At 31.8% G+C, this 15,991-nt stretch overlaps 2 protein-coding genes across 6 annotated transcripts; one reads left to right on the top strand and one right to left on the bottom strand.

Moving 5' to 3' along the window:
• The first annotated feature begins 2,061 nt into the window (after positions 1-2,061).
• LOC8278788 (WD repeat-containing protein 43) lies at positions 2,062-9,176 on the top strand. Of its 4 annotated transcripts, XM_048379227.1 has the most exons (14): positions 2,070-2,289; positions 2,414-2,512; positions 2,883-3,026; positions 3,128-3,243; positions 3,554-3,708; positions 3,934-4,022; positions 4,173-4,716; positions 5,236-5,403; positions 6,017-6,150; positions 6,281-6,360; positions 6,673-6,787; positions 6,940-7,014; positions 7,103-7,271; positions 8,705-9,176. In XM_048379227.1, the coding sequence occupies exons 2-13, from the start codon at positions 2,423-2,425 to the stop codon at positions 7,250-7,252; spliced, it is 1,860 nt and encodes a 619-aa protein (XP_048235184.1). In that variant the 5' UTR covers positions 2,070-2,289; positions 2,414-2,422; the 3' UTR covers positions 7,253-7,271; positions 8,705-9,176. The 4 variants fall into 4 exon arrangements, with proteins under 4 accessions (XP_048235185.1, XP_015573254.1, XP_048235184.1 ...); XM_015717768.3 differs by lacking the exon at positions 8,705-9,176 and having other exon boundaries at positions 2,069-2,289; positions 2,395-2,512; positions 7,103-7,432; XM_048379226.1 differs by lacking the exon at positions 8,705-9,176 and having other exon boundaries at positions 2,071-2,289; positions 7,103-7,432.
• A 243-nt stretch (positions 9,177-9,419) lies between these two features.
• LOC8278789 (proline-rich protein 2) lies at positions 9,420-10,976 on the bottom strand. 2 transcript variants are annotated; one of them, XM_015717778.3, is made up of 3 exons: positions 10,838-10,976; positions 10,639-10,739; positions 9,420-10,533 (listed from the first exon to the last, which is right to left on the bottom strand). In XM_015717778.3, exons 2-3 carry the CDS (start codon positions 10,697-10,699, stop codon positions 9,812-9,814), a joined length of 783 nt encoding a protein of 260 aa, XP_015573264.1. In that variant the 5' UTR covers positions 10,700-10,739; positions 10,838-10,976; the 3' UTR covers positions 9,420-9,811. The 2 variants fall into 2 exon arrangements, with proteins under 2 accessions (XP_015573264.1, XP_002516985.1); XM_002516939.4 differs by having other exon boundaries at positions 10,655-10,739.
• Between the last annotated feature and the right edge of the window lie 5,015 nt (positions 10,977-15,991).

The following is a 15,991-nucleotide window of genomic DNA, read 5'->3' as shown; positions in this document are numbered from 1 at the left end:
TAGAGTAATGTGATGATTCAATTAAACATATCCTTGGTGGAACATGTTAGATGTAGTCGAATAATACTGTGATTGTCGTGTAATTGCTGCGAAAGATTTATTTTTATTCAGATGCAATAATTGGATTTAACAGGAAACTGAAGGAGGATATGATATAAAAGGCAGAACTGGTGGAAATTTTGACTTATCTTTATTTTTTGCAATGGAGCTTTAACCCCTAATGGCATTTTGCTGGAGTCCAGGCTGGAAATAAAGAAAAGGAAGGGTTCCTGCTAAAATTGAATGGAAGGGTTTTGGCTGTTTTAAAGTTTTAACTTATTTGAGTTTTGGAAAAGAAAAAGCTTGAAGAAGAAAATAAATGACATAAAGCCAAATTACAGAAGGAACTATTTGTTTTAGGTGGAATCTTGTGGGAAAATAATAATGAAAGAAAGAAGACTTAAAAAAAATCCTTGCTCACTCAGTGGCTGAACTTGGACTTATTTAATCTTTGAATATCAAAGTTGGATATGGAGGGACCTCCACTTGCACACGTTGTTGTTTTCATGTTCGGCCTACAAAACGCAACATTATCATGTGAATGCCATGCTAAATTTGCTAAGGTTATGTCACTTCTCCGCCTTATACAGATCATAGCTGTCAATTCTGTTGCATTTCGTCCCCAAATGCCAAGATGTTTCACTCCTCTATAATGTTAAGTTCTTTTATTTTAGTTTGGTTTTCTGAATGAAACATTTCTCTCTTATTTTCATTCCAATTGTTTTTTTTTTTTTCAAACATTTTTATTTATATTATAATTTTTTAAAATTTTAATTTAATAATGATATCACCTGAATAAAGCGAGCAATACCGTAACTCTAAATTATCGTAAAACATCAACATGTATATATAAGATTATTCTAATACTTTAAGTCAGTGTTACAGTGAGGTGGAAGATAATTGTATTTCGAAGGTTATATGATTGGATTAATATTTGTAAGAGAAAGGTCAAACTCTCCATGGAGGCTGCATTTTCAGGATTAACCTTCTTTAAGAGCTCGTCAGCTCCTACAACTTGCCAATAGACATGGACCTTATAGGCGAGTTATTTGGTTGGCGATCTCCTGGAATCGGGTGACCCAATAGGCAATACCCGAATTTTTCATCAATAATTATAATAGACATTAATAAAAATTAGGATATATAAATAAGCAATAATCATATTATTATGTTCAAAAATTATTATTTTTTAAAGTAATTATTAAAATTATCATACTATTTTAATTAATTATTACTATTTAAAAATATAATTTTTTAAACACAGTTACTATAATTATTATATCAAATTGAAATATATCAATATTAAAACATATCATTCGAATAAAAAAATTTGAAATATATTGAAAAAAATTTCAGACCTACTAAAACACGACACTAAAAAATTCATTATAACATTATCTTATATTACTTTTATTAGGATATTATTTAAAATCTTATATTCTAGCGCCATGTCTGGATGGTACTTTTTGTGCAAAATTCTCAAATTAATTTTTTTTTTGAATTATTGTCAAAACAAAATTATAGAAAGAAATTTTAAAAAATTTATAAGAACTTAATCGGTTCCTATGAAAGTATAAATTTAGAAAAATTATAGAAATATTTATATTTTTATCAAAAATATAGTATAAAATTTTTTATTTTTATTTTTACTATGTAAAAATATCAAAATATAGTTTTTTAATAATTTTCTAAAATATAGTATTAGTTGTTTTTTTTAGTTTTTCTTTGATTATTAAAAAACAGCTAAAGAAAAATCAAAATATAATAAAATAAAAATAAAAGAACAGCCAAAAAAATAATATATCGTATTTTAAAAAAAATTTTAAAACAATATATTTTTAAAAAATTATACGGTAAAAATGATATTCTTATTGGTTTTAGAATACTTTTTGAAAAGTTTCCTATTAAGTATCGGTTCAGCACTGGTCACTGGGTGGTGGCCAGGAGCCGAGGACTTCAGTTCGAGCTAGAATCATAAATTTGATCCAGCAATATGGGCCCAAAAATGGACTATCACGCCTCAAAAGGCTTAAGTGAAAAGAGCCCATCAAAGGTGAGAGAAAAGCAAAGAAAAGAACAAGAAGAAGAACTGAAAGGAAGCCAAGGTGAGTTCAGAAAAACAGACAACGCCCTAAACCAGAGAGCGCCACCACCACCTCCTGCCGTTTCTGACAGCCATCTCGAACTCCTTCTTTACATACTTTACACTCTACTAGCTCTTCATAGGAAGTTACCGTTTTAGTCTTTTAGGTAAGTCTTGTCTTCACTTCTCTTCTTCTTCCTTTTTTTTTTTTTATTTTCAATGAACTGCAGAAAATGCTAACATGCTTATTTGTTATTCGGATTTATTATAAGCTATATAATACATTCTCAGGATAAAATAATGGTGTCATCAAATATAAGGGACATTTTGACAGCATTTAGTCCTTCATTGGACTATTTTGCAATCAGCTCCGGAGACGGTCGAGTCAAGGTATCTACACTCTTTAAGTTTTGCTTTTTAATTCTTAAATTACCATAAATACTATTTTTTATCCGCCATTTAGTTACTTGTGCTCCAATTTTGATCTCTACTGTGCATTAAAATGTAGAAATCCCATTTAATTTATGCATTGTTGGGGATAAATCAGTGTAAGAATCCAATTAAATTAATTTCTTTTGCAATGATTCATTTCTTTCAGAGTGCCTATTATTATTTTTTTTTTATAATAGAAGTTGAAAGAATTGAATTTTAGCAACCACTAACTCTCGAAACATGTGTAAACATAGTTCAATTGAATTGAACTCTTGCACCCTTGGACTCTCCAAATGCACTCTTACTGATTCTGCGTTCTCTCTCTCAGATTTGGGACACAGTGAAAGGCCAGCTGCAAACTGAGTTTGCAGACATCACATCATCAAATAATGCTGATTTTTATACGAAACCTGAAAGAGGTCACCTTTCAATTGATTATACATGCATGAAATGGTTGTCCCTAGACAGAAAGGTAATTTTTTCTTTTGGAAAATGGCTTTATTACTACATTTTGAAATTTGGATCCTAGAATTTGCTAATTAACTTTGCGCTTAAAACTGTGAGTAATTGCAGAGGAAACGGAAGCTAGGAAGCTCATTGTTGGTTTTAGGAACAGGAAGTGGGGATGTTTTGGCACTCGATGTGTCTGCTGGTCAATTGAAATGGACAGTCTCTGATTGTCATCCTGGGTGAGTTACCTGCTGCACAGTTACATTCAGGAAAGTTGAAATTTTTGGCTGTTATTTTAGTTGGTGACGACTATAGAATTGTGCTTTGCTTCTTGGCACTTCTGCTATCGCAATCTCAACTTTATTATGTCTAATTAAATATTGGTCCATAGTATATGTGTGTAATTACTACCTCTGTATAATGTATACTGACACACATGCCAGTCTCACTATGATGAAATGCAGACTTTCAGTTTTATGTATCGAACTTTAGTTTTGGCATATATGTTTGAACTGTCTGATGTATCCTCTTTCACTCCCTAATATGCAGGGGTGTTAGTGCTATTTCATTTTCTACAAGTGATTCATGCATTTACACTGCGGGTGCTGATGGAATGTGTTGCAAACTTGATCCGCAAACAGGAAATATGTTGGGGAAGTTTAGAGCTTCCACAAAGGCTATATCCTCTGTATCTGTTTCACCAGGTATATATCCTTTACACTCTTTATGTCATTCTTTCTTTATGATTAAACTGAAGCAAGAGTGTTTTTGCTCTATTGATTTATTCTCCCTTCTCTTTCTTCCTGGCTTCAATCATCTTACAAAGGGTAGATTACCGAACGGAGTAGGGTTGAGGTTAAATACTTTTTGTAAATGTAACCTCTATTGTTTTCTGATACTGTCCCTTGGATGTTGTTCCTGCACATTAGATGGGAAGATATTAGCAACTGCAGCTGCCCAGTTGAAGACTATCAATCTTTCTGATAACAAAAAGATACAGAAGTTTTCTGGTCATCCCGTGAGTGCTAACTTAATCTTCATAATGCTTTCATTTAGACCTCTCTGTATGTTTTTCTGGACGCAGTTGTGAATTATAGTGTATCTGCATCTGTTTTATTCCTTGTTGGCTTGTTTTAACTTGAAAGATGATCTCTCCCCTGATTTACAGGGAGCTGTTCGTGCTATGATCTTTACTGAGGATGGAAAGTATATTCTCTCATCTGCTGTTGGTGAAAGGTACATCGCATTATGGAGAACTGATGGTGTCAAAAAGCAGACAGCAAGCTGTGTCCTTGCAATGGAGCACCCTGCTGTATTTCTTGATAGCAAGTGCCTTGAGAATAAGGGAGTTGATGATGCAGGGCTATGTGTTATGGCCATTTCAGAAACTGGTGTTTGTTATACATGGTGTGGACAAAATGTCGAAGAGTTACGTATTGCCAAGCCTACAAAAATTGTACTATTTAGTGAAGATTCAAAAAATCAAAAGGGTGGATTACGAACTATATTTGCTGCAAAATTACAAGGCACTGCCAAACCTATGGCTGCACATGTGTTTATTGCCTGTGGTTTGCTGGTTAAACCTTTGTTTCAGAAAATAGTAGTGCATTCTGGCACAGACATGAATTTGGATATCTCTCAGGATGGAATTCTTCTACCAATGAACCGGCCTATTCTCAAATCTAAGAAAGGGATAGATGTACAGAATCGAGGTAACTCTTGCTGTATATTCTTGGTGGAACCTATGCTCTTTGATGCACTCTTCACTCTGATCTTAAAGTAAATTTTTATATGCTAGTCTTAAATTCATTTGGTGCTTCCTGTTCACATCCAGCTGAATTATCATTGTCTTACTGAGACTGTATTAATACCATGTCCCATGTCTTCTATACTACTGCTTAAACATGCCAACCCATTAAATCTGACTATATTCTCCTATGAGACCCTGTTCTTTTGGTGGAGTACTACCTCCTTTCCAAGTTGTCTTATTGTGTCATATGATTCCAATACCTAAGCATCTCTGAAATTTCTTTCATTAGTGCATTTTAGAATGAGAATCTGTTCGATGTGTGATCCCCTATCAATATTCCTTCAGTGTTCTTCTAATACTTCTTTTCAGGATATCAGCTTTTGTATAAATGCATGTAGCTCTATTTACTGGTGGTTAAGATTTTTATATGGTCTGGAGAGTTCAAGTATGTATGCTAATTACTTGTCTAATAATTCAACAGTCACTGCATTAGACCGTGCCAATGTGGAGGATGCATCACTTCCTATTTCAAAAGTTTCTGATTTTCATGAGAAAAGGATGAGGGATAAAACTGTTAATATTGAGACTGATGAAGTCATGGTGGGCTTGATGGATGCGAGGAGCCAACCTGAGTCTGTGGAGGACAGAGGTAATTTTAGGAGCATTATGACTATATATATATATATATATATATATATATTAGTCCATTATTTCAAGCCATTTTCTATTTTTTTTTTTGATTAATGATAATAGTTGTCCTCAAGGCTCCCTCCCCTTGGGCAATTCATGTTTAAAGTGACATGCTTTCTTGTCAAGTACTTCTCAATATTTTCTGGGGATGCTGATTGGTACCCTGTTAATTGCAATTCCCTGGCAGTTTTTGTTCTTTTGTTGGTAATACCTATAAAATAACTCACAATACATTTTCATAATGTGTTCTTTTGATACTCTGTAAATGTAATTATTCTGCTGTGTATACTTAACATGTGAACTAATATTGATATAGCTGTATAGGCATGTCTCTCAAGTAAAAATCCTTGTTTGCTAGAAGATGGAATTTGAAATGATTAGGCTTTCAGTTTTAGATAATTTTCAGTACTAAACATTTGTATAGTTCATGCACTCTGTTAAAGTTAGCTTACTGTTGTTAGTATTTGTCATATACTCTTCTGTAGCTCTAGTTTAACTTCTTTAGAATTTTGTTGCTGTGCTGGTGAGGCTTCTGCGTGGTGTTATTTATTTTATTATGCTGGTCTCTGCAGATGGCATTTTAGAAGTTGATGCTGTAACAACTTCTATGGAGAAGCAGTTAAGGTTACTAGAAATACTTAGCAGTAAAGGTGATAGTATGATACTTGGCAGTATTGATCTTGAAGCTAATGTTCCACAAAAGAAGGTTTGTTCTTTGCTGATGGAGATGCTTCTTGTTTATTGTTTGAGCTTTGCGATTCTCTCTCTTTCTCTCTCTCTCTCTCTCTCTCATCTTTGTGCTTCTATTGTATCATTTTCTGTTCATTCTTTGTTAGATGAGGGCAGCTGTTTTGTCTATGGAACCTAGCAATGCATCCAAGTTACTGGAAGTTTTGGTGGCCAAATGGCAATCTAGGTCTGCTCCTACTCTTCTCTGATTGTATCAACTAGCTAGTCCTCTCATTTACTTTTCTAGAGACTGGAAATCTGTGATTTGGGTTTTCTTCGAACTTCTATTTTAATATGTAATGATAGCTACTAACTCAAATTTAGAACTTCCAGTTCTGCTAATGCAGAGCTGGCTTTTTTTTTTTTTAATGAATTATGGATATTGCGCTCAACTTACGATATACATTTATGACCTTTAGATGCACAATTTATTTGTCCTCGAAGTAGCTTTATTTATACTAAGCATGGCTGGATTTGAATTTTTGCTTATATCCAACAGGTCATGTAGTGGAAAGTATGTTCTGCCATGGATGTATTGTATATTGGTCAATCATGGACATCATATTATGGCCCAAGACAAACCAGAGACTCAGATGCTTAATTCCTTATTGGAGGTAAGACAACGTGCAAAAGATATATATAAATTGGTTGCTCTTTACATGTTGATTTTTACAGCATAAGAATTATGAACTTGAAATATTCTTGTTGCTTTCTTAGACATGTTTTCCCTACACTGGCATGCTCAATTTGTGTTATCTTTATTCAGATCACTAAATCTAGGGGCGTGGCTATTCAACCTTTATTACAATTATCAGGTCGTTTGCAGCTTGTAACTGCACAGGTTAACAACTTCACTGATGCTTTTGTTGTTTTGATGTTGCTTTTGGTTATGTTTACTTAATCATTTGTCTTTTTCCTCTTTTGAGCAGACTGACAAGGCTGCCCTGAACAAAAATAATGTCTTGTTGCGTAATCAACAAATTAATGATAGTGAAGATGATGAAGAAGATGAAATCGAGGAGCAATTTTATGGGGAAGAAGACGACGAATCCCAATTGAGTAGTGATGATGATAGTTAGAGAGACAATCCCTATAAAGGTTAACTTTTTCCTCAGACCATTGTACTTCTATTATATGTATAATTTGGCAGCACCAAAACTTGCACAGTTGGGAGGCGAATTTTGCATGATGGTAATTCTGCAGACTTCTGCCTACATGTATTGTGATGTGGAAAAGGAATAGGATCGTTTTTGGAATGAGTTTGAGTACTTTGAATGGTAGGGAACAAATAAAAGAACAAGACACTAAGTAAAGCACTCTCAAACTTCTACTCTCAAACACTAAGTAGTAAGAGCAAAAGGGCGTGTAAACACAAAGTAAAACACTTAGAATAATTTCACAAAGAAATCAGATTTGTTTTCAACTCTCAATGCCTATAACACTTGGTCACGAGTTCTATTTATACTCAACCACTAGAAGAGTTACATGACATAGATAAACTCTTCAACTTCCTCCTAAAAACTAACCAGCTACAAGGATTCACATTCCCTTGTAACATCTCTAATTAAACAGCAAATAAAAGTGCTAAATAAAGAAAGTCTTTGTAACAGCTATTAAAGGCTGATTACAAAGGTTTTATTACACACTTAAAACTGAAATTCCAACAGCAAATTAAATAAAGAATAACTCCAAAAACGTCCACCTTTATGAACAGCAAAAACTGAACATAATGAGCAGCAAATATTCCCCTTTTCAAGCTTTTATTCAACCATCCAATTAAGGCAAGTGATAAAGGTTTGTTTTGATGAGAATCCCATGAAATGTTCTGATCTTTGCTTAGCATTTTCATGCACTAGCAAGGCATGGACCGTAGCATCATTATCTTGCACTTGAGCTGTGTGATGGACCTCTTGTTGGACTGATTCCATATCATATTGTTTTATGACTTAATTGAGCTGCATCCCTTAAAGGCTGTTTGACATTGAGGTCGAAATCTGCTATTTCAAAAAGTGCCATTTTAGATGATTTAAGAAAAAGCAGTTTAGACTGTTGTTTTGGAGTTTTTAAAACCAAAACATCTCTAATTTACCTAGAAGTTAAATTTTAGTGACCCCTAAACAGCATGTTTAAGATACTGCTTTTGTTTATAACAACTTCAAGATCAATGTCAAACGGACCCTTAGTATGTGATGTTTAAAAAGTTCTCAGCATCAGGAGTGGATGATCATTGTTTTGGTTGGGCTGGAGCTAGAATTTTGCATTTGGGTGGAACCAACTTAAAGTTAATTTAGTTTGTAATAAAAGTCAAAATAAGGTGTCGGCTGCCAGGGTAAAATACTTATTTCTGGGATGGGGAGTAATAATCTGCAATGTATATTAAGTTATTAACTAGTTTCCAAACCCCTTATTGATCACTGGAAGGATTTATATCTTTTATCTGTTCTTATTTACATGTATCCTGTCTGCTGTTGCTTCAGAACATATAACATGCCTTAGTAGCTGGACTCATTGGTTTATTCATGCTTTCACAGTTTCTATAGTGGAGTATTTATGTGCAAAGCTTCATTGGGTGTGGGTGTTTCATCAACCTATGCACGGATTCTGGATATTAACTGGAAGCTTATTTTCATCCTCTCGACAGTGAGGCAGTGCTGGTCTGCTTTTCATATGCTTATTTCCAAAGTGCCCTCCGATTTGGTTTTTTGCCCTCTGCTTCTGTGATGAATTTAAGTTTTAGGTATTAGGGGGTTTATTCTTTTTAATTCTCTATCATGCCTCGCCTATAGTATTTTTTGTACAAGTGCAAGAATGTGGGAATGTAGTTTGTCATTAACTTGTAAAATGGCGAGCATTTTTGTCCCTGTCTAGAGCCTTTTTCATGTTGCTGCGTTCATAAGTACAGCCTGGAGACCCTTTAGCTTTTGGTCTCTGAAATCAATGTCATTTTGTGGTAATGGTAACAGTATCAATTCAATTTCACATGTATCATATTTCGTAGAGCAATATCACATCTAATGATCCAAATTTAACAACTTATGTAAATTTTGTAACATTGGGTTATCAGTATCTGGTAATATTACAGTGCATGCATCCTGATCCTGTCATAAATAATCTGTGTATAGAGCAGTAGTTTTTGACCTTAATTCTTTAAAGTATAAAGAACTGAATCCTGGGTTAGGATTAGGATTGTCATGATAAAGATGATTAGGCGAGAACTGAAAGGGAAGTAATATTCATCTGCGGACATTGGCGAAAGCTCTTTAGGAAGAAGAATATCAACTTTAGGAGCAGAAATTCTATAGATAAATGTATAATACAGAAGGGACGGTGTTTGTCAAAAAATGGTAGGCTGAGAGATATGTATAGTTTTGGAACATAAGTAATTCTTTTATGGGATTCTACTACTACATACAGGAATTGAATAGCAGGCAGTGTGTGTTATCAGCTATGCAGAATCAATTCTTCCGGCACTAAGAAGCTTGGAATCTCATTCTTTCCCTAAACATTTTCACATGCTTATTAGAAAAATATTACCGCCACCAACATTCTATCATGTTTCTTGATTATTCTCCACAAGTTTTCTCTTTTTCCCGAGGCAAAAGAAAGTGCCTCGTGATCTCTTGTCATCTTCAAACCTTTCATACTATCCTACACGCATTTGGATTTTCATCGCTGAAGATTGATGTGATGTTTCCATTGCGAGAATTTTCGTGATAATCGTCACTGTAATGATCCATCCTACTGTAAGTTGTGTGTCGTGGTGGAGACCTGATATACTCATATTCAGTGACATATGGTGATGGCCTGTATGTGTTGTAGCTGTGAGTCACATAAACAGGCTGTGGTGGCTCTGGTGGAAGCCCATGACCATTAGGGTACCTGTTCCATTGACCACCAGAGCTATGACCATACCCGTATCTATAGCCATAGTCAGGTGGGTGATGGTATATTACATGAACCTCTCCTACATCTTTTGGACCAGAAGATTGTGGAGGCTGGTTTGCATTGGTCTCTATAGCAACAGATGATGGTGATGGTTTTTCCTCTGGTGGTTGTGGTGGTGGATTCTCAGGTGGTGGTGGGTCTTTTGGGGGCTCTGCTGGTGGTGCTGCTGCCTCAGCTGGTGGGACTTCTGTTGCGGGAGGGTTAGCTGCTTCGTGGGCTGGTGGGGCTGCACCTTCAGGTGCTGGTTGAGGTGGTTCTGTGGGCTGAGCAGGAGGCTGATCTGACGGCTCAGTGTGAGAACATATAGTAGCGATCTTTCTAGTTTTCCTGATGGCTTTCACTATTTTTTCTGGATCTGCCCATCCGATTACTGTCAACTTCTGTTGGGGGACATTAATGTAGAGATCATATATACCTATTTTAAATGAGAATTAAGTCATTAGTTCAGATATCAGCATGTTAAAACTGACAGGGAATTAACTTTGGAAGAAGAAACAGGAATATCTATCAGGCCACTTACTAATTGCTGTGCTTACCATTGATGCCATGCAGTGCTTTCTTGATCTTCTGCACGCACCCATTACAGTCCATTCGGACTTGAATCTCAGTAACTCTAGGTTTCTATATTGGAGGGAAAACACAAGTTAGATGCTAATTAAATAATGTTTTCCTGAAATACCAAATTAAAAGAAGCTGTTGATGTAGGAAGGCAGGCATACCTCTAACTCTGGAAACATTGGAGAAAGAGAAAGAAGACAGACGCCAAGAGACGGAGAGAGTCGGGAGTATGAAAGAAGAATCAAATGGGTGGCTTTTATTTGTACAAGAGGAGGGAATATTTGAAAGGAAAAAGGTGTGGGACAGGGAAGGAATCTCTTTTTCCTCTCTAAGAGAGAAAGAAGGAGAGGGGAGGTTGATAATAGTAATACGTAATAAGTATTTGTTTGTTTTAATTACGCACCAGCAAGTCATTGTCAACTCGTAAAGAAGGAAAGGGAAAGATAGAGTAGAGGATGGTGGTGTTCAAGAAAGGAGTCGGTGTTTGTGAGAACCTCTGAATTGGACAGCCAAAGGGAATTTGCTTTAGCATGCATGGATGTCCATTTCCATAATTGAGGTGTGTGCATGCAGTTAGGATATCCTAAACCGACCATAGAATAGAAAAGAATTAAAGTGAGAGGGGAAGAGCAGGAAATCATTTTATATTTGATGGGTTCATTGATGAATGATCAGTCAAAAATATCAAAACACTTTTCGTTTTTCTTTTTCTTAGATGTAAGGAGATCCACTATCAAGGAATCCTTTCTTCACAAGTAAAGAACTAAAGATAACTCTAGGTTTCTATATTAGCTAATAATAATGACAAAAGAGGGTTATTGTTTATGTGCCGTCTGTTTGTTTATTAGGGTTGGAAAGCAGAAAAACCCACCTTTCATTTTAGTCATAAAGACTGATGGAGATTGAATGGCAGATTCCCTAATTCAGTCTTACAGGTGTTTAATTAAGACTTAAAATGAGTACCAATAAAGTGGGTGTTATTTATATACAAGTAGAAATTAGACACCTTGGATGATTCTTTCCTATCTGTTCCATATTCTAAAATGAAGATATCGATCCTATTTGATTGGAGGAGCTTAATTAATTGTTTTATTTTGATAATGATACCAGGGGAAAGAGAGAACAGGTTTTCACTTCTACCCCTTAGGTGACTATGTCTTTTGAGTGTATGTATACTCAACTGCCAAGTTACTTATTCAGCTGTTAGGGACAACATCAGGTGATTCTTTGCAAGTTTTGAAAAATTGGTACTCTGATATTGCTTGGATTGTGTATCATTAGGTACATTGTTGACGGCTTCTGATATTTCATAAGAAAATTCTCAAAATTTTTGCTTAGTTAAGAGACTCCATCAAAGGCTTGATGCCTTCGGAATTTCCATTTAATAAAACTTTTGTAATTTCAATTCTTATTCCGTCAAATTTGGAATTAAGTTAGAATTACAATTCTGATTTTCAGATTATATAAGAATTTAAAATTAAAATTAAAACTAAAAATTAATCAATATATATATGTGATGTGATTAGAATTGATTTAAAATATAAATTCGTAGACTCCAAATGAAATAATATATATATATATATATATATATATATATATATATATATATAAATTTATAAAATCTAAATTTTTTGACATGCGTACTTAATTTTTGACACGTAAAATTATTGTTTTGACACGTATACTTACTTTTGAGACATAAATTTCAAACTTATATGTAATTTTATAGTTTTGTCATTAATTAATAAATTATACTTCTAATTAAACACAAATTCTAATTCTAAGAAACAACATATTAATAATAATTTAGTTTTTTAATTAGTTAATTGATTAGTTTTCTGATTAGATAATACTTATTCTAAAAAATAGTATATTAATTATATTTTAATATTATATTACTAATAAATTAGTTTTCTAATTAGTTAATAATTCTAATTATAAAAAAATAATATTTTTAAATATTATATTCACTAATAAATTAATTTTTAATTATATCACATTTCCAATTCTAAAAAATAGTAATATTAATTAAATTGACAGTATTAATTTATACAATATTAAAATTCATTAATAAATTTTCAAAAATAATTTTTATATTATTACATTAATAAAATCTTAAAGAAAAATTAAACATATTTAATAATAGTTAGTTTGTAATTATTTTTTAAAATATTATAAATTAATATTAAAAATTAAAAAAATTATTAAATTATATTTATGAATTTGATTTTATAATTAAAATAATAACAATGACCGTGCAATGCATAAATAAATTATTAATTTAAATAACTTAGAATTCATAATTGTGATTTTTAAGTGAGAAATTAACAATTTTAAAAAAATAATTATTTAAAGTGTTCCTATTTAGACGGATACTATAAATCATGAACTTCAATCAAAGAACACATACGTACTACATAATTCTAATTCCGACAGGTGCACAAAACAATGAAAGAAATTTAACAGCCTAATTTAAATTCCAAATTCTAACACTAGCTGTCACTCCCAAATTATAAGATGGAGTTCTGCCAATATAGTTTTTTGGACTTAAAAATTCATTTGGTGCCATTTTATCTGTAAAAGAATTTGCGTCAGCATCTAACATGTGCGCCAGACGTTGACATAATTTTTTTAAAAGTTAATCTATATTTATTAATTTTATATTAAATATTTATTAATTTATTTTTATTAAATATTCATTGTTTGTTATCTTAATTTTATTAAAAATATGTATACTAAAATATAAATATGTGCAGTATAACTTTAGTTTAATTTTTTTATTTACTAGCTGTGTAAGGACGTTTTATATTATGTCTATATTATATATGTTTATTTGAATAAATTAGTGGTATAATTTTCATTAACGACGAATATCTATTGACAAACCAATGAATATTATACTTATAAATGATAAGTGTTTATATCAATGATAATTTTTTTTCAATATACATCACAAAAATAATAAAAGCTTTCATAAATAAGCTATATTTTTATTTAAAAATATTGATGAACATTATATATATAGATAATGAACATTGCAGTATCAAATAATAAACATTAATGAATAATACATCAAACAAAATCAACATGAATATTAACCATAAGAAATATTAAGTTCACAGATAATCAATACAAAAAATTAATTATTATAAAATATTATTTCTAATTTTAGTATATACAAATGAACAAAAAATATTAATATATATATGGTCTAATAAAATTTTTTTGAAATGTGCTACTATATTTTGACACATATTTTGACTCGTGTACTTATTATTGACACGTAGAATTTAAGTTGTGTATAATTTTGTAATTCTTTTTTATTAATTTATTGATAATTTTTTATATTATTGTATTAATAAAATCTTAAAAAATAAAAAATCAACACAAACGTTAAAAATATTTAATTTATTTTTAAATATTTTAAATAATTATAAAATATTAACAGATTTATTTAATTTTATATATAAATTTTATTTATATTATAATTAAAATAATTACGACGATTATACAACAAGCGAGTAACAACTAGCTTTTATAAATATATAAAAAATTTATTTAAAATATTATTTTTAATATGATAATAATTTTAAGTTTATTTTATTATAATTTAAAAAAAATAAAAAAACTCATATGTCAAAAATAAATACATATAAAAATAAAAAATAAATAATTAAAACAGTGGTATAACATGCAATAAACAACTAATTTTTATAAATATATAAAAAATTTATTCAATATATAACTTTTAATATAATATTAATTTTTATAAATTTATTTTATTATAATTTAAAAAATTTAAAAGTGGTCCAATTTAAAAGTGGTAAAACAACGGGGATAGAATTCCTGCATTATTTTACTCTTTCCGTCCTACACGTATTTATGGACTCGGTTTTCACATAGAATCATAGACCTGAGTCATGTTATAACAATTTGCTGTTAACTAATAAACTTTTTGTGTACAGTTGGGTGCTTTTGATGTGGGCGAGCCCTTCAGGCTTTAGGCAGGACCAGGTTGACTAGTTATTGTGACCTGACCTGATCTGACCACCCAAATGTCCTTTTTATGTATTTAAATATTAATTCATCTTCCATGCTGTATTTGCTTACACATTATCATGTGACTCCTACTTGGAGGACCTTATTGTGTGGCTAAGTACCCCCTTGGTCCTGCCTATTTGAATTAAAGATTTTCGAAGAGGTTTAAAAATATTATTATTATACACATCTAATAAATTTCAATTTGAATAAAAAAATTAAATAACCTTTAATTATAAAATTAAACTTAGCTTGATTGAATTTGGTTTAAACCTAATCTAGCTCTTGACTTGAACTGATACAGACAATGCTAAGTATCTCTTTGACAAGGCTACTCGTTGAGTAGTTATTATATCATTATAATTCATTGTGTTATTAAAATACTCATCCGGATGAAATAATAACATTTCTCATTTTTATATATCAGTCTTATCTCAAAAATTAATAAAGCCGTTGAAAACTATCAAAAATAAGAATGATATGGATTAAGTAAAATGAAATGTCATTATTTCATTGAATGAATCTTTGATGGCATGATGAATAAGTTCTTATCATAATTTCTCCTATACAAGGGTCAGGTGGTCGAATTTGGAGGACTTTCATGGAAGAAAACTAAAATTCTTGATTTCTTACTTTTCTAAGCAATTCTATAGCCAATGTCGAATGAAGATCGTTGCTGGTAGGATTTATTGTCAATTATGCAATTACTATATATAATCAAGCACGACCTAACTAACATCTAATGATTTTAAGCTTACAATCAAAATTTGTGAATTGTTATGAGTCAGATTTGATCTATTTTTTGGATTGATCTGGAATGATTAATACTCCTAGATTGAAGTTTACTTTTAAACTTTCTGCATTTTTATAAGGCGTTTGACTACTTGTCTAATTGGTGTCATGATCGAAGTTTTTTTCTTCTTTTCCGTCTTGCTCTATATGGTGGCAGAGAGTATTTATCAGAATGGAAATTTTTAATCACCTCAGCTAGAGAATATGAATTTGGAAACATAATATGCCTTCCCCTTAGAAAAGAAAGAAAGAAAAAACAAAGGCTCTCAACATTGGCTTAACGTTAGCTCTGATATCAATTTTAAGAATAGGCAACATTGGTCGTGCATCATATATAACCAATGGCAGTACTGTTAGATGAGTTTTTGCTTTTATGATGTGGCTACTCCCATATACTCATTAGGCCTCCAATAGACACTAATGTTATTATATACATACTGAAAAAAAGCTATTGTTCAGGAATTTGTATGCCCCTTTAGCTCTCA

This window comes from Ricinus communis, chromosome 9 (assembly GCF_019578655.1).
Source record: "Ricinus communis isolate WT05 ecotype wild-type chromosome 9, ASM1957865v1, whole genome shotgun sequence".
Classification (NCBI taxonomy): Eukaryota; Viridiplantae; Streptophyta; class Magnoliopsida; order Malpighiales; family Euphorbiaceae; genus Ricinus; species Ricinus communis.
Note: the sequence above shows the minus strand (reverse complement) of the source record. Positions and strands in the feature narration are given on the sequence as shown.

Coding starts and splice junctions, on each gene's coding strand:
- LOC8278789 (XM_002516939.4), bottom strand. Junction 10,534..10,654: donor AGCACTGCATGGCATCAATG/GTAAGCACAGCA, acceptor CATTTAAAATAG/GTATATATGATCTCTACATT.
- LOC8278788 (XM_048379227.1), top strand. CDS start 2,423: ATGGTGTCATCAAATATAAGGGACATTTTGACAGCATTTAGTCCTTCA. Junction 2,513..2,882: donor CCGGAGACGGTCGAGTCAAG/GTATCTACACTC, acceptor TCTCTCTCTCAG/ATTTGGGACACAGTGAAAGG. Junction 6,361..6,672: donor GTGGCCAAATGGCAATCTAG/GTCTGCTCCTAC, acceptor TATATCCAACAG/GTCATGTAGTGGAAAGTATG.